We start from the raw sequence: 24,626 nt of genomic DNA, 5'->3' as shown, positions 1-24,626 counted from the left end.
AAATATTAATAGGATTCGCGAAGCGACTATAATTGCTGCCCTTTTACGTAAGTTGAACATTTTTGTTGACATTTAAGTGTAAATCAATCAATTTACATTTAATTTCCTGGAAATGCGGTACGCAGCAGGCCACACAGCTTTAAATGATTGATGGACTAATTAATTAATCGATCTGAATCGTTGAATTTTAAATTCAAATCAAGAAAGCGCCCACCCAGTGTACACCCACTCCCAAAAAGTATTGAGTTTGTGGCTTTACCACATTTTATTCCTTGCCAAGAGCATGTGGACACACTCATTTTTATTTTTAGTCACGTGGTAAATTTCGTAGTATGTTTTGATATATTTCTGAGGGTCTGCAGTATTTATACTGGCTGGCGGTATATTTGTCACATACCATATTTTTTGTGCTCTTTAAATGTAAAAAACAAACGTTAGAAACAATTTAACAAAAGGAAGTCGTGAAAACTAGTCAATCTTGTGGAGAATTGATTGATAAATCGGATAAAATTATAGTTTTAGCGCGGAGACTCCTAACTAGCTATTAATATCAAATGGAACATCAAAATCGAGCAAAATGATTTAAGATGTACGGTATATTTACAGTATATATAGAAAATGCAAGGGTATATTTCGGTATATTTACGAGGGTCTGTCGGTATATTTCATCGATAATTCCGCGGTCACACTGGCACACATTGTAATTAACATTAATTGTTTTTAAGCCCCATAAACAAAGCAAAATGCCAACAGAAATAGAGAATATCAATCCCAATGTCTACGACAAGATTAAGGAACGTGTGACGACGGCCAATGAGGAGGATGAAAACGTGGCAGATCCCTTCGACAAGCGTGAGATTTTTGGTGAGTTTGGGGCCGTGGGAATTCCGATTAAGAATGTGTGTTATATATAATGCTGCTGTTTTTGTAGATCTCATTCGCAACATCACTGACCCGGAGCACCCGCTCACCCTGGAGGAGCTGCATGTGGTGCAGGAGGGGCTCATCCGCATCAGCAACAAGCAGAATTCTGTTTTCATCAACTTCACGCCCACCATCCCGCACTGTTCCATGGCCACGCTTATCGGTCTGTCCATACGCGTGAAGCTGCTGCGCTCCCTGCCGCCCCGCTTCAAGGTTACCGTGGAGATTACGCCCGGGACCCATGCCTCGGAGCAGGCGGTCAACAAGCAGCTGGCGGACAAGGAGCGTGTGGCCGCTGCGCTGGAGAATAAGCATCTAGCCGAGGTTATCAATCAGTGCATCTCGGCCAGAGGTTAAATAAGCAACCGTGCGTAGCTGTTCCATGTGGTTTAAGGTAATACAAATTATATTTTAGCAGCAAAACTTTCTGGGGTCATGAACTATCGGCTAAATGGTAAACGTTAACAAAACACAGCGTTGCGGGGCGACTGGCGGATGACGCTGTACTCCATGGACCATCATCGGGTTATTCCTTGGGCGGTCCCTTTAACCGCATGTGCGGCTCCACGGTGGGCAGGGGCTTTGCCTTGGTGGGATCGTGCTTGAATGTCTTCACCAGCGGCCCCTTGCCAGCCTTGGCGAAGCGGATTTCATCCAGACGCTGTCGCTCCTCGATCTCCTTAGTGATCTTCATGTTGTCCCAGGCTGAAAGAGAGTTCAAAGATTAGAATGGGTCTTTGTTTGTGTTGTATTTTCCAACTTACACTCTTTCATGCCTCCAACGAATCCCTTCTTCTTCGCAGGCAGCGCACTGGGCGCATGCGTCAGCATCTTCTCGATCTTGAAGTATTCCCGCACTGCCGGAATACGCAGCACGGCGACCTGTCCCAGTGAGATGAAGTTGCTGCATGCCCAGTACGTTAGAATGGCCGCCGGGAAGTTCATTGTGAAGGGGAAGATGACGAGGGGCAGGGCGCGCAGCACGTACTTCATCGTGTTCATGTTGGCGGCGGACAGGCGGGCGCTATCTGTGCCAATCTCGATGGTCAGGTAGAGCGTCGCACTGGTGATCAAAGGCAGTATATAGAGGGGATCGGCGAGGGTCAGATCCTGGAACCAAAAGAGCCCGCCATCCCTCATGGAGTCCACGGGTGTATTGGCCATCTGACGCAGACCCATGAAGAAGGATATGAAGAGCGGCGCCTGGGCCAGTGGCACAATCATGTTCTTCAGCGGATTGACGCCCTTATCCCGCATGAAGATCATCATCTCCTGGGCGTAGCGGGCCGACTCAATGGCGTTGCCCGACTGCCTGGCCTCCGTCATCTTGAGCTGCAGCAACTGCATCTGCGGCATGTTGTTGTTCATCTTCGCAGAGTTTCGTTGGGCGAGAATCACCAGCGGAAAGATGATTGTGCGCACCACAAGTGTTCCGATGGCGATGGCACCCCACCAGGGCAGATCCCAGGTGCAGTGCAGGAACTCCATGCAGTTTTGTACGACACCCACGGGCGTCCAGCCTCCCAGACCGATCGACGCGAACGTTGCCTCTCCAGCAGCATTCACCGTCTCCGCCACATTTGTGGACAAATCCTCCAGGGAAAATGCGGGCGGTGTCGGTGCCGCTGGAATATCGGGCAGATCGACCAGCTCCTTGGCGGACACCGATTCCGGCAGGCCCTCGGCGCCGGTGCTGGCAAAGCGCACAGCACTGGCGCCCATCAGCGCTGGAGGCACGAGCTTTTGTGGGGGAACCAGCATCGAGTGTCGCGACAGCTGGGCGCTCCAAATCCTGCAGCTGGCCAGGTGCATGCCTCTCCTGTTTACGGGTGAGTTGTGCTGTGGGGATATATATATTTCATGATTACCAGTGCGGGTGGGTCCATCATTTCAATTCATAACAAGTTACCGCGTTTGCAGGTTATGTCATAGAGAACTCCAATCTGTGCACCGGCTGGTGGCACGGCACTTACCTGTGTTGTGGTCAAGCGGGCTGCGGACATATTGAATGCTGCAGCCGCATTTGTTGCCCGCCAAAGCTGCATCCTGTTTACCAGCATTTTAATTTAGGAAATTGCTAATTTCTGTTTTGCTTCGTTTTGCTGCGCAGGGCCTGCGGAAAAGAGATGGAGAATGTAAACACCAGGGCGAATGGCAAAAGCAAAATCAGACAGCTGTTGGCGATATATCGCGCCACCTAGTGGCTATGTTGCCGTTGCTTCTTTGGATTCCGCGCCACCTGCTGACCATGTTGCAGTTGCTTCTTTGGCGGTAAGTTTGAAATTTTTAATCTGAATCTTACTTACGTCTCCGCTGTCAAAGCTTTTAATTTAAATTCGTTGAGCCGACTTAAAATATGAGTTTTGAGTGTGAATGAACAAAATGGTCTGATCTAGTTTTGAAAATTGAATCAATTAGCACAGCAATTTACGATTTGCTTTCGCTGGCCATATACAAATTTGCTAATTTTACGACTGACAGACATCCCGGAAGGCCAACGGGTTCCTGCTGGCCATTCAGTCAGGAGAAGAGACAGAGGGAAATGTCAAAAGTCAATGCGACATATTTGGCATACAAAATTATGTCACTGAAATGCTTCAGTTTCAGTCAAACTAATGAATTAATATTCATTCAATTCGATACCCTCACCCATGGCTCAGGTCTCACTCGATTGGCTTGAAAGTAGCCAAGCTTAGGCCGTCAGTGTATGGGCAATTCGTTCTGGTTTACTTGTGTTCCCACTGTGTCCATTTCTCATTATAAATACCGATCAACATTATATTGTGATTGGCTTGGGAAAATAAATTATAAGTCTCGCCTCATTGGTACGCCCTCATCTGCATATTGCTGAAACCTGAGAGATTATAGGTGTTCAAAATGCGAATTGGTCTCGACCCCAGAATCGGTGTGTGGATTATTAATAGCCGCCAAAACCATTGACGCGCTTCGACGTGCACAACTAATTTGTTTATTAAAGAAAAGGGGGAAACAACAAATGCAAAGTCAAACTGCCAAATATTATATCACTTAGAAACTAGTTTATTGACTTAGAGTTAAATATTTAGTATTGCTGTTGCCGCGTGCTCGGTAGATGCATCTTTTTATTGTATATCAAATGGAATACAAAGAAGATAATCGCCACTAAGTAGCCACTAAAGTCAAATGCCAAACGCATGACACCGAAACAGGCATCACCTTTTAAGGACTGATTTTATGTGGAAATGCTTTTAATCCATCTCTATATTTTCCAATAGTTTATTTAAAGGTTTCCCGCATTTCCAAAGCGTTGAAGGTTGAATTTAAGTGCCAATGCAGCTGGGGAAAAGTGATGGGTAGACAGGTGCCCGTCACTTTTTGGCTTTTTTATGAGGTAGCCAACATAAAATGGAATTAATTAATGAAGCCCTAACGTACATTCATCATACAGCTGAATTGTGAATGCAAACAGAACTGTTGGATACCCTTTTAAAGAAAAAAGGGAATTAATAAGGATTTTTTGTTGCATCTAAAACGGATTCCTTAAAGGCCATTAAATCAATGGATCAGTGGCATAATTATTATCGCTCATCGAGCAGTTCGATGATTTCACTTTCCGTACATGCCATAAAGTTCAATTTTATGACTTTCGTGTTCTCAAGAGCCAGACCAGACTTCTTCAAGGTTAAACTTGGACCCCCTATGTTGATTTATGTGGTTCGCACATCACACCAACCATCAGCACAGTGGAATGAAAGTTGCTGGCAAACGAAAAAGAGACACATAAGAAAGAAACCTTCTTAAGACCCCGCGCTAGAAGCGCTCGATCAGACATAAAATATAGCATTAAAGGTGCCGCAAGAGGCGCGAGACATTTTGTGTTCATAGATAAGGCGGATAAGGCGTTGGCTGGCAAGCGCACAACGGGTAAATCCTGTTTGATATCTTATTTTGACAATTAATTAAGTATTAACTCAGTTTTATGGACCAATTTGTTAAACGCACACATTTCAGCGCCTCTCGCACATACGTATCATGTGTGTGTGTGCATTGGGAGCAAAGCTTCGTGTGGCACTTGGCAACGTATCGATCGAGGGACCAGGCGAAGAAGCATCGTAAAAGGCGAACTGGAAAAGTAAAGCTTAGCCTTTGGGCGGACCAGGCCAAAAGTGGAACCATAAATTATGCTAAATAGTATTGGGACTCTGCGTACCGTAAGCTAGCTACATGCTATTTCAAATGCATTTAATTAAGTGTGTCTTTTTGGGTGTGCCGGGTAGGTTTTCAGACTAGACCCGGACCAGACCTAGGCTAAGCGGCGACATTGACATTGCCGCATGTGGAGATACTTTTAACTTTTGCTCTTTGCAGAGCCCCAACCCACACGCAGACGTCACACTCTACTCTCGCAGCATGGGATGGAAATTGGAAGACATTGGAAGACAAGCCGCCGATGCTCCAGTTTGGCCAAAAACATTTTGGCTTGGCTTGGCGTGGCTTGGCTTATTGTTATTTAGATGTGTGTTTCCTGCAGTCCGGCGTAAAAGTTGTTTGGGTGGATCGAGTTTCAGTCGACTGAGAATTTGGAATCAGTCTTGTGTTTCGTATAAAAACATTTGCAATTGGCGACAGAGACATCATTCCGAGTTGTCTCACCGTCCCAGACAAACGAACTCCTCCTCACTTCTGCCAAGATGTTCCGCTACGTAAGTACACAGGATATTTGGGATTGGCCAGAGATCAGCTAACTGACTGCTCCTATTCCCTATTCCATCCGAAACAGATGCTCGTCGCCTCCGCCGTTCTGGCCTGCGCCTATGCCGCCGCTTCCTACAACACCGATGCCACCGCATATGTGGTGAAGAACAGCGCTGACATCCAGCCCGAGGGTCAGTACCAGTACCAGTACGAGACCAGCAACGGCATCGCCGCCCAGGAGTCTGGACTCGGAGGCCACCAGGCGTCGGGTGGATACTCGTACTACTCGCCGGAGGGACAGCTGGTCCAGATCTCCTATCTGGCCGATGAGAACGGTTTCCAGCCCCAGGGCGAGCTCCTGCCCACTCCTCCACCAATCCCAGCTGCCATCCTGAAGTCCCTCGAGTACATCCGCACCCACCCTCAGTACCAGGAGCCCCAGCAGCAGTACCAGCAGGTGCAGTACCAGCAGGTGCAGCAGCAGCAGTACCGCAGCCCAGCTCGCGTGCAGAACAAGCGCGTCTACGGTTAAGCAGCGACGACAGTCATTTGCTAATGTCTAAAAAAGCTTTATTACACTTTTTAAATGAATAAATGTTATTGAGGAGAAAATCAGACTCATATCCTTGCAGTTATTGGGGTCCTTTATGGAGCGCTATGGGGATTACTTTTAAAAACAACGTTAAAATTTAATAATTTAATTTTTTCAAAAGAAAAGTAACTAAAAGTATGCTACAGTATTTTGTGCAATTTAGTTACTTTGCTTTTGAAAAATTAACTGCCGTTTCATAGCATCCAGCTCTTGACACAGTAACAAAAATGAAAACCAGCTACTTTCTGCTGATTTCTGTTGGCCTGGTACTCGGTCTGAAAATTGTACATTTGAGCGAAGCATTTTCAAGTTCTTTGTTTTGTTCACAGTGGCGCCCCAACTCTCAGCGGGCAATTCTCGAACTACGTTATTGTAGTTCCAGATTTGGCCGTCGTGATCGCGGGGGCGCCACTGTGCAAACTACAACAAAAACTTTATTGTTGTACAATAACAAAAACAACTTTTCTTGTACAACAACAGGACCGTCTTGTTTTGTTGTTTTATCCTTTATTTTAAGGCCGATCAGGACATGACGCACCTCCTCGTGATCGGGACAATGTCCCGGACTGTATGCAATCACTTCGGATGCAAGGACATTAAGGATAATGCCATTTTAAGGATGTTTTTAAATGTAATCTATACAACGCCATAGATCGGCTGTTTCCTGTCGGATCAGGACGTGCCACACGTCCTCATAATCGGAACAATGTCACGAATCCTTTCGGAAGCAAGGACATAAAGGATAATGCCATCTAAGGATATTTTTTAGATATATTCTAAACAACGCCATAACTCGGCTGTTTGCTGTCGGATCAGGACATGCCCCGCCTCCTCAGGAGCGGGGGACTCTCCTCTATCCTAAGAATCCATCAAGGACCTCAAGGACGGCAGGATATAGCTGTTTTACGCATTTTTGTAAATGTGCTATTTTCAGCCTGAAATTATGCCGCACTTTTTGCAACTTTGACGGCCCCCAAAAGATACTCTAAAATTTTGATATTACAATCGCAGCATCCCGAAAGTATGCTACTCTTTTAATTTGATAGACAATTTAATAGTTACATATTTTTACAAAAGGGATACTTATGCATTATAAATGTATGTACATACATATCTATGTATGTTTGAGTATGTTATGTTATGTAAAGGTAATGGTAATGTATGCTAATTGGACTCGGTCTCAATCTCAGATTGGAAATCGGCCAATTCGATGGAGATCTTCTAGTCCTGATCCTAGTACAAGTGATCCTAGTACAGTCGCAGTTTTCCAGCTAGATGATGTCGAAAGCGATTTAGGATTTTCTGAAAAACACAGAGAATAGGTAAAACGAGAGCAGCTGCCAGAGTTAGTCTTAACCTTACCTTATCAGTGAATCGCTTTACATAGCATATCAGAATAATCTTTGATTAAAAGCTATCAGAAGTATTCTTGAAGTCGCTGGGAGCTCACGCTTGTGGTGTTGGGGTGGCTGTTTCTAATGTATATTAAACTTCAGTCCTTTTCCGTGGTTGAAGGTGGGACCTTCCCTTTTTTGGCTCGGTATATTTACGGTATATTTTGTAAATAAAATACAATATTTCGGTATATTTCTGAAGGGAAGATGGTATAGTTGATTAATAAATGAGCGGTTCCACTGAACTCAACTTATTTGCTTAAGCCTTTAGATATATGTATACAATCCAATCAAAGCGAGTCTTTATAACTGTAATATTTACAGTTTTACAGTATATGTGCGGAATATTTTGGGGTATCAGCGGCAGGGTTGTCAAATATTTAAAAAATATCAAAATGATGTAAAATATTTCACTGCAAAAATATCGATATATTTGATATTTTTTTACTTGTATGTATTTGCTGAAATTAAATTACGCGCGTAGCGTAACGAAACCTTACAAATGTTTATAACATCTTTAATCCTTATTCCACTTTTCTGTGTTTTTAATTTGATCTATTCAACTTTTCTTCGTTTATATAGTCCTTTCCAGTTTCTAGAGCTAAACGAATAGGGACGTGTGAGACGCTTCCAAACTTGTATACTCAGTCGGTATATCTGTAATTTATTCTTTATATTTTGAATTTTACATTTCGCTAGGTTACCAAACTTAAAATATCTAAAAATATCACAAGAAAATATCAATAAATTGATATTTGGGCAAAAGAAATATCACGATATATTTTTATTTTGAAAAATATCGATGTTGATGCTTTGATATATTTTTGACAACGCTAATCAGCGGCCACACTAATTCCAACTTCCATACAAATCGCATCGCGGGCTCTTTTTGAGCTAATTTAGTTAATTTAATAATAAAACGAACAGCAAATAGTTAACACCGTGTGGCGTGGGCAGTGTGTCGCGCGATTAAGATGAACCCACGTAAAATTAACCGCCCGAACAGATGAAATCGAGAGTAGCGTCCTCGTCGGCGTCGCAAGTTGAACATGTTTGAACATGAAAACGAGTGCTAAAAATATAAAACAACAACAATTTGGCACGCCAAGAACTGCGTAAAAGAAGCCAATTAAATAATAGAGCATCTGTGCTCTGGGTTTGAGGATAAATCAAAACAGACTGCTCGAGATTGGTTTTGCGAAAAATTCAATATTAAAGCAGCTGCTTGTCGCGCGTGCCCTAGCGCCCGCCTTTTTGACGTCACAGCGGCGTCAGCTGCAGAAAAAACTCTTCAACGGGTGGTGCACCATGACGTTCCAGTGACGCGCATCTCATGCCCCAGAGTACCTGAAAATATAGTAGAGTGTACATTAGCTAAATAGTCGCCATGGATAGCTCTATGTACTACGCAAAGGACAGTATTGTGGCCGACACCACAGAGGCGGCAGCTTTCATGGAGGCCGTCGCCACGACGGCCAGGGCCAATGCCACGCCACGCGTCGACGATGGCGGCGTATCCATGAACAATTTCTATCCGGCATTGGTTCAGTGCTTTGGCATCATCATCTGCGGGTTAGTAGAGCAGTCTCATGAGAGTAAACTGTACGCGTGGGCAGATGATAAGATTACAAAATCAATATTCCAGCTGACATTGCATTGTCTGCAAGTTCAGGGTACGGCTGGGAGTGCGGGTGGGTGGCTGACCTTTACTTTAAACTCTCGCCAGCTGATATGGGGTCTCAAAGTTCATTTAGATAGTTGCCCATCCCCACACACGCATCCCACGCAGTGGCACCGTGACGCTATTCTCACCTTATCAGAGCGTACGTGCCGCAAAGGAAAGTTCTCCATTCAGTGTCCATTCTGTCCCCTCCTCATTCAATTTCTCTGATTTGCTGATTTGTGGCCCCTCTGTCCGCGCATATCGAGTGCCCACTCGTATTTAATAATCGTCTGCCAAAGTGCTGTCTCATGATCCAATTCGATTCGTTTGTTATTTCAAATAAACTCCAGACACACAAGCAAAAAATGGTCGAACAATCAGTTAAATGAGTTTATATTGTTCCTTGAATGTTTATACTATTTTTTGGGATTATGAGATCTGCACAGTTTTGCATATTCAACAATTATTTGGCCAGAAAACTGAAATGCAGCTTATGACTGTTCTGTGGAATTGGTTCGTTTGTTTGTCTAACTATTGGAGATGTTTATGCAGCTGTCGTTTCTATGGAGAAGATATTGAATTTGAAAGGCGATGAGATGAGTGTATCCCTTCGTAACCAAGGCAGCTGCATACTGGTTTCTATACCTACCCAACGAAAAGGGTTGAAGTAAATGGCGGATGGCTCTTGCAAATTTACCCTTAGTCAGGTTTTTCTGCCCCATTACCGGCTTTTATAGCTTTGCAACGCACTGTACTGTACCCCCGTGTTTATTGTCTTGATTTTCTTGTAATTTATGCTGCCTGTTCTTTGTGGAATTTCTGATTTATTGCAAAAAGCAAATACGTCAGTAGGGTTTTTCTTTATTACGGATTTTTCGTTGAGTCACCGAGGTAGAGATAGGATATAAGACATTTGTAGATTTTTGCATTACTTCCCACTGTACAACAATCCCAAAAAATGAACACATAAATCTGAACCAATTTCGCAACGTGCCAACCATTTGTGGTGGCAATTTTCCGGGGAAACTGCCATGAAGCTATTACCAAAGTGGACGGCACAAATGAAATTACGCTCACTTGCTGTGGGAACAGCCTATGCAAATCGCCCACGGGGGGGTCTGTCTTGTTGTTGTATCTTGATTTATGCATCTGAGCCGAAAACTAATTGGCTTTTAAACAATAATCGAAAGTAAAAACGCTTGGAGAGTGCGAGAAAAAACACGACAAATAACCAACACGAGAGAGTCAACAAAACAATTACAAAAATGACCTTGCCAAACGGTGCAGCAGGCAGCAGGCAACAGGCAGTAGCCACTGCCACCTGAGGCAATATCTATATAATATCGTATCTATTGTGTTGTACTTATTTAGATTATGCAAGTGGCTATTGCTTATTTGACTGCCAATTACTGGCGATATGCATGCTACACCCCCAGCGTAGACATTCATTCAAGTGCATTCCTACTGTTCAATCAAATAATTATAGAATAGATATCGCTTCTGCTTCGCAGTGCACTCCTCCAGGTAGGGGTTTCCGTTCCGTTCCGTTCGGTAATATGTTTTATTACTCAACAGTTCTGTTCGGGGCAAACATTGCCATCTGCCCAGTTTCAGAACCGAAAAAGGTTTCAGCTGTTTCAGCCTCCCGACTGTACAGATGCCCTGTAGTTGCACAGCGATTACGGGACACAATCTGTACTACTTCCAGCATCTGTTTAAAGTGTCACAGATCTCTCCACAAATTCCACGTACGCTACTGTGTGACACTCAAAAAACAAGCGCATCAATTCCAGTTTATTTTTATTTTTTATCGCTCGTAATGCAATTGAAATTTATTTCACGACCACTATCAGGTTGATATTACACTTTACCCTTTTATATAGTAGAATTTTGAGTTCGTATTTTGATTCATTTGTTGTTAATTGGCTTTCCCCGTGTGGAATTGATGGATTTCCTTTCCAGACTTACAGTCCGTTCGGGTTACAGACAGCTGATAAGCTTAGTTAGTAATTACCGGAATATACTTCCCACCCCAGCCCAGAGCTGCTGCCACTTAAGCTTGCATATGCGGAATACAGTATATAATAATGCGATGTGTTTGGCAGGGGGTAAGTGCAATTCTAATCTACAAGCACACGCAGCTGTTTCTTCTCTTAATAGTGTGGCGCGGGGAAGGGAGGCTGCTGGTTTCTAGAGAGTTGACTAACAGGTCGCGAATTTCTGAATTTCATGCGAGGTAATATCTTTTCGCACCTCTTCAAAACTGTGACTGAGGTACAGCACGTACTTATGGTGATTGCTGCCATAAAACTTTGTCCACTTAATAGGTTTTTCTGTTGCTAATCCCTTAGTTTTTGGAACAACTGCAAGACTGTGCAGAAAATACTTTTTGATTCAGGTAGTAAGATCGTAGCCCTATATTTAGCTCAGGTATTGGTAGTTTACAGGACAGTCAGTTCTCTACAGCCAAGCCGAGCAGTCGATCCTAGAAATAATGGAAGCTGCCAGAGTATCAGCAGTGTCTGACAGACCCCAAAAGCAAGACTTGAAAACACTTGTAGCGCGCTGTCTAGATATATATATGGGTAAATAAGGAAATGCTGTTTTCCTTTATTTGTGTTTTTGTTGTGCTCCCCAGACCTAAAGGTTCTGTTTCTGTTTTGTAAATTTAATATCAGGTGAGGAATTGGGTTGTTCGAGAACATCTGTTTTGTTTTTAAGTGAGAAATCCCTCGCTGAAATTGAACTTTAATGGAATCTAGAGTACACTTTGAAACATTTAAGCTTCACCTTTGCCAGGCACACTTTCTTATCAGCAATGTTTACACTCTGTAGCAGATAGTGGAAAAACACAATTGTCGCGAGTATTTCTGGAATTTCAAAGAATGCCAAAAATGTATGACACATCGAGGAGCTCATGCGGAGGTCGCTTTAATGAAAGAAATCTCTGGCAGCATCTTTCAGAGACAAATAAATTCATTCGGTTCTTCCCAGCAGACATAAAAGCAAGCAAGCTGTGTGGAACTGCAGTAAATTTGCATTGAGTCATGCACCGTGGAGAGGCCGCATTGGGGGAAGTACATCCCATACTCCAGTTTGACCAGACAGACAGATGTCGAGCGCTCAGGGGAAGTTTATTGTGATGTGACAGAAATCCAGATTTTTACCTGAAAACGTTTACAAATCGTTTGTTAGCCAAGAGACCAGACGTCGCCGAAATCGAAACTGGTTTATCAGCCGGATCACGTGTGGCGGCTCTGGGGATTGCTTTATATAAATATAAATTTAAAAACAAAATATATGCATCAAGAGTTTCCGCCTTTCCGGCTAGGGGGGGGACTTGTTCAACAACTGCCTCGGGAGAAGGGCGTGGCCAGACACGCCTTTACAAGCCATTCAACAAATTGATTAACAGTGTTCTCCTTTGGTTTGATTGCAGTTACATTGCCGGTCGCTTCAAGATCATCAGCAATGCGGAAACCAAAGGACTGGGCACCTTTGTGGGCACCTTTGCCTTGCCCTCGCTCATCTTCCTGTCGCTGGTGGAACTCGATTGGCACGCCGTCGACTGGAGCTTTCTCCTGGCCATGCTCGTGTCCAAGGCGATTGTCTTCTTTTCGGTGCTGATAATTTCACTGCTGGTGGCGAGGCCCCTCAACTATGCCCGCGGCGGTTTAATGGCAATTTTCTGTACGCAGAGCAATGACTTTGCCATTGGCTATCCCATAGGTGAGTTTCATTCATCGCTCGAAGTGTCTTCCCTGACTGATTCCATTTGTTTCCCCTAGTTATGGCTCTGTACAAGGATGTGCATCCGGAATATGCTGCGTATCTGTATTTGATGGCACCCATTTCGCTGGCCATACTCAATCCCATTGGCTTGGTGCTCATGGAGATCTCCAAGATAATCAAAAACAAGGAGGAGGCGGTGAGTTCTAGAGTCTAGCATCTCTCTCTTCAGTTCATCCTAATCCTTTGGCCTTTGCAGACACGCAATCCCCCGCTGTGTCCGGAAACCTGTCCAGCCGAACAAATGGTCAAGCGGAATAGATGCCTGGGCGATCGTACAATACTGGTGTTTAACACAATTGTGGCTCTGTTCTTCAATCCGCTGCTGTTGATGACTCTGCTGGGTGTGGCTGGTGGCTTTCTATTCCCCCATGGCCTGCCCGAAGTTGTCTCCAGCACGCTGCGCACTCTCGGACAGAGCTTCTCGGCCACAGCTCTGTTCCTGCTCGGCCTGAAGATTGTGGGTGGCAGGGGAACCGAGAAAAAGAGCATTGGATTTCTACTCCCAGGCGTCCTCATTCTAGTCAAGATGTGAGTTGTGTTTGCCATGCTAAATGTTCCGATATTAATTGAAATCTTCTCTGCTTATAGATTGGTTCTTCCTTTGGTCATCCGTCAGACGGTGAACATCATGCAGGTGGGAGAGAACTTCAATGACACCACTGAGCTAAGCACTTTCGGTTTTCTCTATGGAACCTTTCCCGCTGCCCCGGGTGCCTTTGTCATTGCCACGCAGTACAACATGGAAGTGGAATTGGTAAGGCATAAGACAAACATTCATCTGTGAACCATTTTATTTACCCTTGGTGCTCGTAGGTTGCTCGCAGCATGGTCTTTTGCACATTCATCTCGGCGCCTCTCATGTTCATATCGGCCAAGATGATATCGCTGACGAATCTAAAGCCTTTGGATTATCTGCACGAGCTGGACGCCTTCTCGTTTGACATTAGCATTGCCGGGGCAGCTGCCTGCTGTTGCATGCTGGCCCTGTTCATTGTCACGAAGCGCTTTAAGCGCATGCCACAGCGGATTACCTTTTGTCTGGTGTTGTCACAGGTGAGAAATCATAGCTTCTGCTCTTCGTGAATCTGTTATTAATGTACTTTCTCTATAGCTCATGTGCTGCATTGGGGTTATACTGTGGTCAAAGATGGAGCATGTGAATCGTTGGCCCTTGTATCTGCAGTTCTTCTTGTTCAACATTGGCACCTACAGCACTCGCCTGTGGACAGCGCTGTTGGCCATATCCCTGCTCTTTCTGCAGTGCCGCAGCCTTTGCTTTGTGCTCAAAATGTGGCCCTATATGGTAAGCAATTCGTTGAAGTTATCCCATTGCTATTTATTAATCATTGTCTTACTTTTACTTCAGTTGGTCTTCGCCTGGGGTGTGCCTGCCATTATTTCGGGTCTGCTGGTGGCCTTCGATTCGAATGTGACGTCTGGAGAGAAGCATCATCCCAGCTTTCAGTATGGAAATGCTCAGGCAGCCATCTCTGTGTTTATGCTGGTCATGTGTTTTATTGGTCAGTCCTTATAGACACTTTCAGAGTGCTTCCCCTCCCCAACAACATGATGATAAAACTATATACATTGATAAGTTAATAGCAATCTGTCTTGGCCTTCTTCCAGGGAGTGTATTCGGGCTGTACGACAACCGATAAGTTGTATTCCACCCTCCGTGTAAGCGCTGGGCGAAATATTGAAAATACAAGAGTGAAAAGATCAAAGTGATAAAGTATCTGGATGGTGTATCTATGGTTTGTGTGTGAAATATCCAATAATTGGCCATCAAGGATTCATTTTTCATCGAAATATACGACATACTGCCTGTCACATTGGTTACCCACCGCCAAGACGGTGTTTATCGTAATTTTGCATTGCAATGATGAAAAATTGCAATGAAAAAGATACGCAAATATTGAAAATAATGATGAAAAATGTGAATAAAGTGAAAGAATTCGAGTACGTACAGTTATGATACGAATTACGAATACTTGTGATAATAATTATTTCACTCACATACGAAAAATGCATCGTCCAGCAAGTGTTGTGCCTGATTTCACTCAGTGTTTATAAATGTTTTGCTCAGCTCTAATGGGGTGGAAGTTTCATTTGGTGTCGCATATGTTTCGATGCCCTCCCGTCATTGGTCGTTGGAATAAGTTATATTTCCTTGGCCATAGGATAGAAGTCGGGCAATTGTTACCAAAATATGATGCATGTAAAGTTTTCAATCTGATGGAACAGTTGAGGGATATTTTTTTAATCTTTGTGTGTAAATTGTATAAACTGACATTTGGTTTTACCTTTTTGCAGTTACTGTGGGTTGCCTGGTGCTGCATCAGCGGTACAAGAAACGCTACGAGAAGTTCATGACGTATTCACGTGAGCTGTCGAATCCAGAGTCAGGTAAGCTGTTCGTTATCACACGCACAAATGGCACAACATTAATGGCTTTACTCTTTCCCACAGAAACGTCCGACTTGCATTCAACCGTGTCCACAACCAATTTGCTGAGCCACACAGATCTTTCCTCGCTAAGGCAGAGCGCGCGTACCGCTTCTTATTCGTCCTCGTCGGACGATGATGAAATGATACCAACAGCCGCGGGAATGCCAGCCAGCAGAGGCGGTGGCGGTGGAGGTGGAGGCTGTGGCTCGGGCAATGGTAATTGCTGTTCGGGAGGTTCCAGTGTCGTTACTACACCAACAACAACCAGCACTGTGGTGGTGGACATTGAGGATCTTTTGAGCCGCAGTCGCCAGCGTAGCAATGCTGTTAATCCGAAAGATCTAGACAAAATTGAAACTGAGCCGGCAACAACCGAAGCGTACGTTAAATGATATTCAATTCATATATTCCCAATGCGCAGTACTTATAAATTTGCTCTCCTTGCAGAACACGCAATCACATGTGCAGCAGTTCGTTCAACTGCGGCCCCAGCACCTCGCGTCAAAGCTGTCAGACGATTATCGAACGCTATGAGGACCAGACACGACGAGGACTAGAGCCGCTGGAGCACACAAGCGACTTGGACGAGCATCAGACACTGAAGCACACCGTACTGCTGATTATTTTGCTGTGCTCCATGTTCGTCGGCCTGGCCGTGTCCATTTGGACATTGGTGATGGAGGGCATGTCGGGCATCTATCTGGAGCTGAGTTTCCTCGACGCTTTTCTTAATTTCGGTCAGGGTCTGATTGTCTTGGCCGTGTTCATAACAGACATGGGAGAGCTACTCATGCCAGTAGTCAAGCTCTGGAGGAAGTTATGGTGAGTTTCAATATGGTAAGCTTTTGGAATAGCTTTTCATTTGATTTTACTCGACAAACAGGTACGGAGCGAATATTGTCAGCCTGCCGCACTGGTCAAATGTTCGTCCCGAAACGAAGCACATTTGCGAACAGTTTCGCAATCATCATTTGGAGAACTGCAAGAAGGACATTGCCAAGGACAGAAGGTGGGTTTTTGGTGGCACGATTTATACCATATTTTTGCCAGACAGATTTTGTTTCTTACGTTGAACATTTACTAACTATTCTTGCGTGTTTGTGTTTTTCCACAGGTGGCGCATTCGTGTCTATCGCAAGGTGTTCTATGGCAGCGAATTTGTCAGCTGGCTCATCGAGGTGGGCCTCTCCAAGGACCGCATGGAGGCGGTGCACTATGCCCGGCATCTGGTCGATGGTCGGGTGCTGCGACACATCAACAATGTCTATCATTTCGAGGACAAGCTGCTGCTATACAACTTCTGCAGTCGCATCTAAAAGGCAAAGCCACAAAAAGATGAAGCAACTACGCCAAATTTAGTTCGATTTTTGTTTAGTTTACTATATGTTTTGTAGGTAATTTTTGTCTGCTGTGATTGTATGCGCCTCGCACACACACACGCCTACCCACACACATCACAGCCTAGTGTGTGTGGGTGGGTATGTGACAGAGAGAGAGAGAGAGAAGGTGATACGCGAGGAAGAGCTAGTGAAATGTTTATAATTGTCCAAGTTTATATTTTTTTTAATGTTTATTCACTAAGTAGTCGCCTTGGGTACACCCAGCTCGAGCTATATATAGTCTCTATAGTGCAATATAGAATACCGAATACCGTAACGAAGGAGAAAGTATTTCAAAAAGAGAAGAAAGTTTCCTAAACTAAACCCAAGAAAAAGATAAACAACGATTACGATATCCTTGTCACAAACAAGAGAAAACTGTGCATAAAGCGTTTGTGGATGTTAACCAAAGCTATAAACGAATCTAATATACAATATATATAATATTATTATACACATATGTACCTATCTAAATATGTATGCGCGTACCTGTAGTATAGTGTACACCCAACCCATGATTAAATATATAAACGCCTCGAGGCGTGAGGCGCAAGAACAAAACATTTACCATGCATTTGTGTCGCATTCAATTTCGACTTCGATTTAAATCTTAATTTGCATTGTATTCCTTTGGGATTTCGGTGGTTGTTTTTTCCGATTTTTGTTTTTGTTTGTCTTTAGGTTTTGCCATTTTTGTTCGGATTTTGGTCTTGCACGCGTCGCACAATTTGCGTCTGCGTGTTGGAAATTTCAATCGAATCTTTTCTGTCTGTCTGGCTGTCAATTCCGGACGCCGCGGCAGCTCTATTAATTGTTAACCCAACTTAATATTCTATGGACGATACACAGAGGCAATTTTTTGGTATGCGCCTGCCTCCCATAAAACACTCGCAGAGGAGAGAAATCTCTAGTCTTCTCTGGGACAGATTTCTTTATACAATTGGCAGAGTTCTTGTCTGTTTGTCATGCAAAGTAATGGCAGAACGCAGTTCTTATTGAATCTGGAACTTTGAACGGGAACTCTGGGAGACTCTAGCCACAACCACGACCTAGGCTAAAGCTTACTCACCAACAATCACTGCACCGAACACAGAGCATGCAATGATCTGATTTATTCAGAGTTTCGAACTCTTCTTCGACAGCTCTACCTGTTTTCTTTTTGCTTTCTCTCCTATATTCCCTTTATCTATGTCTGGAAATAAATTGTTAAACAAATAAAGGCAAGGCCACAACACTAGAGTCTTCGCTCAGTGCAGCTGTGACTCAGTAGGGGTTCGCGGCAAGTATCCTCCCCAGTTGCAATTCTAATCATTAATTGGGGAAGCATTATCTGGACAACCTGCAGTTATGTGCAATGAAACCATGTGAACCCAATCAAGCCACAAGGCCTGGCTGTCTGGCTGTCTGGCTAGCCCGCCCTGGAAGTCGTTTCGGCTATGGCTTCTCAATGGAAGAAGTATTACGTATGTACATTTATCATCAATTGCATGTTCTAATTGCAGCAACTTCGCAACTAATGACTCATTAAGATTGGCCTTTATCAACAGAGGGATGTCTGGCACATGGAGGCACCAAATTTAAGCTCGAAGGAGCACTTCATATTCGCTGATGAATCGTGTGCCATATCTTTTGTTTATTTTATGATTTTCTGTTAATGACTATCACGGCAAACATTTACAGAACTCATATACTATATGTACAAGTTATATTTATGTTGCTCTCCTCATGACATGACCTTATCTTTATTGAAAAATTAAACACGTAGAATCAATAGAACTGTCACTTAAGTCGCTGCTCGAAAGCTATATATCCGACACAAACACAGACACCCACTCGAAAGGTATTAGAAGGTTTGCAGGGCGAATACCCAGAATCAGGGGAATCATCCATGACCTCATACCTCCGCCCTCAAGTGTGCCACACACAGAATTCTGACCCATTAATCAGCCGCTTTATGCCTCAGTCCTACAAATAGTACGTTATTATTTATTAATTTAATTTTGGCAAAACGCACAGAGCTCAGTCTCTGTCTCCTGGGGGTCTGAGGTCAGTCAACCCTTGAGCCGACACGACCAAAAAGCAATTGTTATTTGTCTCAACGGCACCCAAATCGTGGGCCGCAGGAGGGTACAAAATATATGGGCTGCTGTCGCCCCCGGCATCCAATTTCGAGCCTCACAATTAATAGAGACACCAAACAAATTCGTAGCTAAGGATAACGAGAACATCAAGGCATACAAAATTCAGGGAAAACATTGCGGTTTTTATGTTGCCTGTTGCCCGAAATTAACTAAATATAGTCCCAGCAGCATGACGTCCAGCAGGATGGATGGAGGAATGTGGAGTAACAATTTGCCGGCAGGACGACGTCAGCATCCTACACCCCGTAGACTCATTAATTCCATCTCTCTCTCCCTAGATGACCCGGAAAACCGCCATTCAGAGGCTCTGCCCCTTCCCAGTCGATGCAGCATTAAGTTTCCATTTGCGCATACGGCGCCACATTTTACCCCTCCCAAAATGGATCTTGACATTGGCCACATGACGATTTGGGGCTTCCGCCTCGGTTCGATGCATGGATAATTTCGCGATAAAACTGCGAATAGTATGCGGGTGGAGACTTTGATCTTAAATCGAACATTACACAATTTAATTCTCGCAGTTTGAATTATTACTTCGATTTAGCTGTTTTTATTGGATTACTTGCGCCACCGAAATGCATAAAGTTCGCTTCAAAACTACACGAGAAATTACAAATCGAAAAAATCTTAATTGTTAATTTTTGCGGCAGGGCAAATAATTCATTCAAGCAGACCGCAACTTGAATGCTCTTTCTTTTTTAAAGCTGGGAACTGAACTACTCATTGACCATCGATAGGAATTTTGAGTCATTTAACTATTGGAACTTTCTCTTTCATTTCTGTTAAAGGGAAATCTCAAAGGCTCTCTTAATCATAATTACTTCTACAAGCAAATTCTTTTCTGTGGCATCATACGTTAAGAAGGAAATTCCATATTTCATCACTAGCAAGCTTGTCATCCGATTTCGATGCAGTGATTCACACGGAGTGGGTCTGATAATGCTCCGATTATGTAAGCGATGATGAGAGTGCCAGTATGACGCTTGGGAGTGCTGTAGGGTACACGCGTAAAGCAATAAAATTTGACTTGCTATTTTGACCGTACACACACGTCCATAGACGCTGGCACGAGCTGTGCATTTCGATGGGGTGGCTCCCGCTGTCAGTGGGGTGTCCGAGGGGTGGGCCACACAGAGCGCCAGCCCGAGCAACGCCAAGCACGAGCCCCGCACGGGCACAGCCGATGCGATGGGATCCGATCCAGAGCCGAGTGTTTGCCAACTGTTGAGTGGACGAAGCAGCAGCATACGATGGAGGAACCTTATCCAGCACCCACCCACCCATCTATCCAGCAGCTATACAGCTTTTGGCAGAGCCAACCAACAGCAGCAGCAGCAGCAGCCGGCAGCAGTGTCAGTTGGCGGTGGCAGTGGCAGAGGCAGAGCCGAGTGCTTTGCGGGACAGTCATTCTAATTCGACGCCTGGCTGACTGCAGACGCACTCGGAACCACGGAATCGAAGTGGGAATCGGAATAGCACACATATTTGGATTTAGGATCGAGGCGGGCAGTGGACCGATCGGACTGCTAATCAAACGCATTTTGGCCAAGTGTCGCGCGGTGACAGGCCAGACAGACAGACAGACTCTCTATGCCAATCTCTAATGAAGCAGTGTTTTAGCTAAAAAGTTTAATTTAGTTCCATTTTGGCTATCGAAACGAGTTTCCAGCTGTGTGTGCGAGTGTGTGTGTGTGTTGTGGCAGGCTCATTTGTGAAAATATTTAATTTGCGGCTCAACTCTGTGGCAAGACACATTTTCACCTGAATTGCAATCAAGTGCAATTATCAAACGAACAGCCGAAGACAAAAACAAACACGGAGATAATCACAATGGCAGGGGAGACATCAAACACCACTCCGCTGCTGGACCTGCTGCTGATCGACAGTCAAAGCACCACCGCTGCAACGCCGCCGGCAAGGGCTCTCTATGCGAATCGGAACCGTTTGATCTTCAGCCTCATTGTCATGGGTCTGGGAGTGTTTGGAAATTCGCTGGCTCTGGTTATTTTGGCGCGCAAAAAGCACAACAAGAACAGCAAATACACGCTCATGTTGCGGTAAGTGCATTTTTACACTGGCCAAGTAAATTACTGCCACCTAAAAATCAAAATTAGTGGAATGTTTTCTGATTTCATAAGTGTTTTCCAAACATCTTTGGGGTGTTACTGGATATTAATCAGAAATCATTCCCCTCTTTGCGTCCTTCGATTGCCTTTTTTTTGGTATATTTCTGACACTTATTTGTTGCTGTTTCTCTCAGTGTATGCAGTAAATCTATTAGCTTTATGTTTGCCACTGTTTGCGGCCAGTTCATGGCTGTGGTGTGAGTTTATTCAACCCGTGCTCTGACTCTTGCGGCTCCGACTAGTGCGACTATTGCCTATGCGGGCACCGATTTACATATTCGGAATTGTTTTGCTGGATTTTTCTATTAGAATATGTTAGCTCTGCTCGGATCAATTGCGTATCTTATCACTGACGGGAATTTGTCCATTTGCTAGCCACGTGTTTCTGTGGATTTTCCACGTTGGAGTCTGTTTCGACATACATATGTATTTGAAAAGCATTTAAGGAGCATGTTGCTAAAGATTAGCTAGGATATGGAATGGGGCCACATAAATGGAAACTCGCGGCTTGTTTTTGCAGTTTCAAATTCCGTTCAATTTCACACAAAAAATCCTTGAAATTTATCCCAATTTATTGCTCATTTATCAGCATAAGGCGACCACCCGGCCAGATTCACTGAACACGCCACTCCTTCGTTTCCTCTTTCAGTTTGAATTTTCGCTGGCACAGCAGTGCGTATGCGTAATATGCGTAAATTGCTTTTGACAGCAATAAAACAAATTCCACTCCAGAGGAAACCTCTGCACTTGAGGGCTCCTTTCGCTTAAGCCCTTTGATCTTTAATTTGATTGATGGAACGCGCCCAGTGATTGACACTTGAGCTGCGTCGGCAAATCAGAACCAATCCCAATGACATCAGCCGCTGGGGTATGGTTTTCCCCCTCCCTCGGAGTACATCGCCTCACGTTACATCACACACACAAGTAAACAATGATTGTGCCCATTGCAGTTTCGCCAAAATCATTTCGCATTTCTCATTTGGAAATTGAAAATTTTGAACATTTTCGCATAGTCAAAGTCAATTCACGCCCTCTAATGAACAGATCCGTTCAGCCGATGCCACTGAAACTTTTACAGCACACACACCATAAATCTCTATATTTAATAGTTTTATTGGTACATTTAGTGTATGTACCTGTACATACTGTAAGTATATAAGACTCTACACTCGCATGGAAGAGGAGGCATGCCTATGCCTAACAATTAGCCGTGCCTTTGCATTGTAAACCCTCCCCTTAAATATTTGTTCTATTAATGGGAATGCACTATTTATTATTAGCTCTGTGACAGACAGATGATTTTTCCATGTCACAACTCAAAATAAACAAAGAAAATTGTCCACAAATGATAGCTTTTACGATCCTAAAATAAAGTGTAAGCTGTTAGGGACTATTCCAGGTACGTGATAAGATAAAGATGTGAGAATGTTGACTTGGGAATATGAATGAAAACTTTGTTGTGAATGCGAAGAGGTGCTAAGTTATGATAGGTAAGTTCCCTTCAAGGGCACACTATACTCTGGAACTGTCTAATCTCCATTTAGTAATTTATATTTATGGTTTTGAAGTGCTTCCTTCCTGTCATTTCGATCAAATATAATATACTTTTATTGGTTAAGAGAGCAGCAATAATATCTCAAAAGCGATCTTAACACACGACGTTCTTTTAAGTATCCCTCTCGGTGGCACTTTTTGCTACTTCAAATTTCCTCTATAATGGTTATTGTTCGTAATTTATTGTTATTTAATGCAAAGTGAATTGTCTGATTATACATTTCCCTCTGCTGGGGAACCCATTGAGCGCGGTTTAAGACTCTCGTCACGTCTGTTGCAACCAAAACGGTTTGCGCTTGGTTGTACAGCTCCCATATGTGGCAGAGCTTGAAAGGTTTCCGTCTTATCAAAGTGGTAATTAATTGGATATGAAACAGGTCTTTGACTATCTTTAATCTAACACGAAAAATCTGACTATTACAGCTGCCTGGCCACCAACAATCTGGTGGCGCTGCTGGGTATGCTGACCACTTCGTTGCTCAAATATAACATGTACAAGGAGGGGGATCACTCGGACATGCGGCTGGACTGTGTGGGGCATGTGGTGTGGCGCTTCTTTGGCCTCAGCTCTGGATGCATTGCAGCCGTAATGGCCGCTGAACGTTGGATGGCGCTGGCCCGGCCCTTCATCTACCACAAGGTTGGATAGATTATCTTTCTGTGCTACTAGATCCATTTTAAACCAGTCACTTTCCTGCCATAGCACATCACCTATGAGCTGATCCGGAAGAGCATCAATAGCATTGTGATTGCGGCCTTGATCATCACGTTCTTGCCCTTTGTGGGTTTTGGTGCCTACATGGACGAGTCGAACCCGGATAGGATGAAGTGCATACGCTACCGAGATGCAGAAGGCTTCTGGAACAAGGCCTACGCCGTGGTATTTATGGTCTTTGGTAATGCAACATCTTAATCCTGTCTGGCTAAACCTTTGCTAATGGAGTCTCCTCGTTTAGGCACCCTTCTGTGCATCGTGATCGTGACCTGCAACCTGTTCGTGGCGCACACCCTGCTCTGCGTGATTGGTAAGAGCCGAACGGCCAAGCGGCACATGCACTACGACTTGGTGGGTCGCGACAAGGCCAGTGTGCAGAGCATCGACCCGGAGAGCAGCAGCGGTACCACTCTCTACCAGACACAGTACAGCACTGGCAGCGGCGCCAGCCACCACAGTGCACCCCACAGGCAGTCATCGCGGCAGTTTCAGCACAGCGTCAGCGTAACGATGGCAGGCACAGAATCCTCGCCAGTGGAGATCAAGTTTGCCAAGCTGATGGCGTTTCTCAGCATCTCATTCGTCATCTGCTGGATGCCACAGATGGTGGGTGGTTCTCAGCCCTGTTTAGTTTTCAGTAATTAAAACTCAATCCATTTCTTCTCCATAGATTGCCATACCCTTGGCCATTGCACCGGATCGAGTTGACAAGAAAAACGTTTTCTTTCTCATTGCGGATGTCCTCACGGCGCTGCACTTCACATCGGATCCGTATATCTATGTGCTAAGTCGCTCCAAGTCCATCAACTGGTCCCTGCTGAGCTGCATCAAGCGCTGGCGCAGCGGCTGGCGGCAGGGCGGACTGCGTCGCTCCCAGAGCGATCAGAGTCGGATGCGCACCACAATGACCGAAGCGAATACTCTCGACTGTAACTTTAATTGAGATTCCACAACCAACGCTTTCCCTGCACCGAAGTACTTAACTTTAACTTAAAACGTAGGTTCTGTTTGTGTGTACACCACTCTCTAAGGATCCCTTTTCTAGTCGTGTAAGCTGAACGAGTATTACCATATCAAGGCTTCTCACTCTCATCACATAATCTAAGAATCGAAAAGCGATTTGAACAACAATATGTACATAAATATGTGTAATTATGTATCTGCATTTGTATAATAAAGTGTCTATTGTATATATCTTTCGAATGGAATACAGCGAACAGAATT

The 24,626-nt window shown here is 44.3% G+C and overlaps 5 protein-coding genes across 6 annotated transcripts; 4 read left to right on the top strand and 1 right to left on the bottom strand.

Annotated features, from left to right (window-relative positions):
- Window positions 1-684: 684 nt before the first annotated feature.
- LOC117893501 (MIP18 family protein galla-2) lies at window positions 685-1,347 on the top strand. The gene is made up of 2 exons (XM_034800139.1): window positions 685-864; window positions 932-1,347. Exons 1-2 carry the CDS (start codon window positions 744-746, stop codon window positions 1,279-1,281), a joined length of 471 nt encoding a protein of 156 aa, XP_034656030.1. The 5' UTR covers window positions 685-743; the 3' UTR covers window positions 1,282-1,347.
- LOC117893495 (mitochondrial inner membrane protein OXA1L) lies at window positions 1,313-3,037 on the bottom strand. The gene is made up of 3 exons (XM_034800131.1): window positions 2,898-3,037; window positions 1,689-2,763; window positions 1,313-1,629 (listed from the first exon to the last, which is right to left on the bottom strand). The coding sequence occupies exons 1-3, from the start codon at window positions 2,982-2,984 to the stop codon at window positions 1,451-1,453; spliced, it is 1,341 nt and encodes a 446-aa protein (XP_034656022.1). The 5' UTR covers window positions 2,985-3,037; the 3' UTR covers window positions 1,313-1,450.
- Window positions 3,038-5,447: 2,410 nt separating this feature from the next.
- On the top strand, window positions 5,448-6,210 carry LOC117893502 (larval cuticle protein LCP-17-like). The gene is made up of 2 exons (XM_034800140.1): window positions 5,448-5,606; window positions 5,684-6,210. The coding sequence occupies exons 1-2, from the start codon at window positions 5,595-5,597 to the stop codon at window positions 6,128-6,130; spliced, it is 459 nt and encodes a 152-aa protein (XP_034656031.1). The 5' UTR covers window positions 5,448-5,594; the 3' UTR covers window positions 6,131-6,210.
- On the top strand, window positions 5,494-24,594 carry LOC117893497 (prostaglandin D2 receptor). Of its 2 annotated transcripts, XM_034800133.1 has the most exons (6): window positions 5,494-5,504; window positions 20,690-21,064; window positions 23,111-23,327; window positions 23,391-23,583; window positions 23,644-24,008; window positions 24,073-24,594. In XM_034800133.1, the coding sequence occupies exons 2-6, from the start codon at window positions 20,838-20,840 to the stop codon at window positions 24,343-24,345; spliced, it is 1,275 nt and encodes a 424-aa protein (XP_034656024.1). In that variant the 5' UTR covers window positions 5,494-5,504; window positions 20,690-20,837; the 3' UTR covers window positions 24,346-24,594. The 2 variants fall into 2 exon arrangements, with proteins under 2 accessions (XP_034656024.1, XP_034656023.1); XM_034800132.1 differs by lacking the exon at window positions 5,494-5,504 and having other exon boundaries at window positions 20,367-21,064.
- Window positions 8,439-17,203, top strand: LOC117893492 (integral membrane protein GPR155). The gene is made up of 13 exons (XM_034800126.1): window positions 8,439-9,156; window positions 12,687-12,976; window positions 13,036-13,175; window positions 13,236-13,567; window positions 13,628-13,793; window positions 13,853-14,092; window positions 14,151-14,342; window positions 14,406-14,559; window positions 15,353-15,445; window positions 15,509-15,866; window positions 15,935-16,309; window positions 16,371-16,496; window positions 16,602-17,203. The coding sequence occupies exons 1-13, from the start codon at window positions 8,972-8,974 to the stop codon at window positions 16,801-16,803; spliced, it is 2,853 nt and encodes a 950-aa protein (XP_034656017.1). The 5' UTR covers window positions 8,439-8,971; the 3' UTR covers window positions 16,804-17,203.
- Window positions 24,595-24,626: the final 32 nt, after the last annotated feature.

This window comes from Drosophila subobscura, chromosome J, assembly GCF_008121235.1.
Source record: "Drosophila subobscura isolate 14011-0131.10 chromosome J, UCBerk_Dsub_1.0, whole genome shotgun sequence".
In the NCBI taxonomy this organism is placed as follows: Eukaryota; Metazoa; Arthropoda; class Insecta; order Diptera; family Drosophilidae; genus Drosophila; species Drosophila subobscura.
Note: the sequence above shows the minus strand (reverse complement) of the source record. Positions and strands in the feature narration are given on the sequence as shown.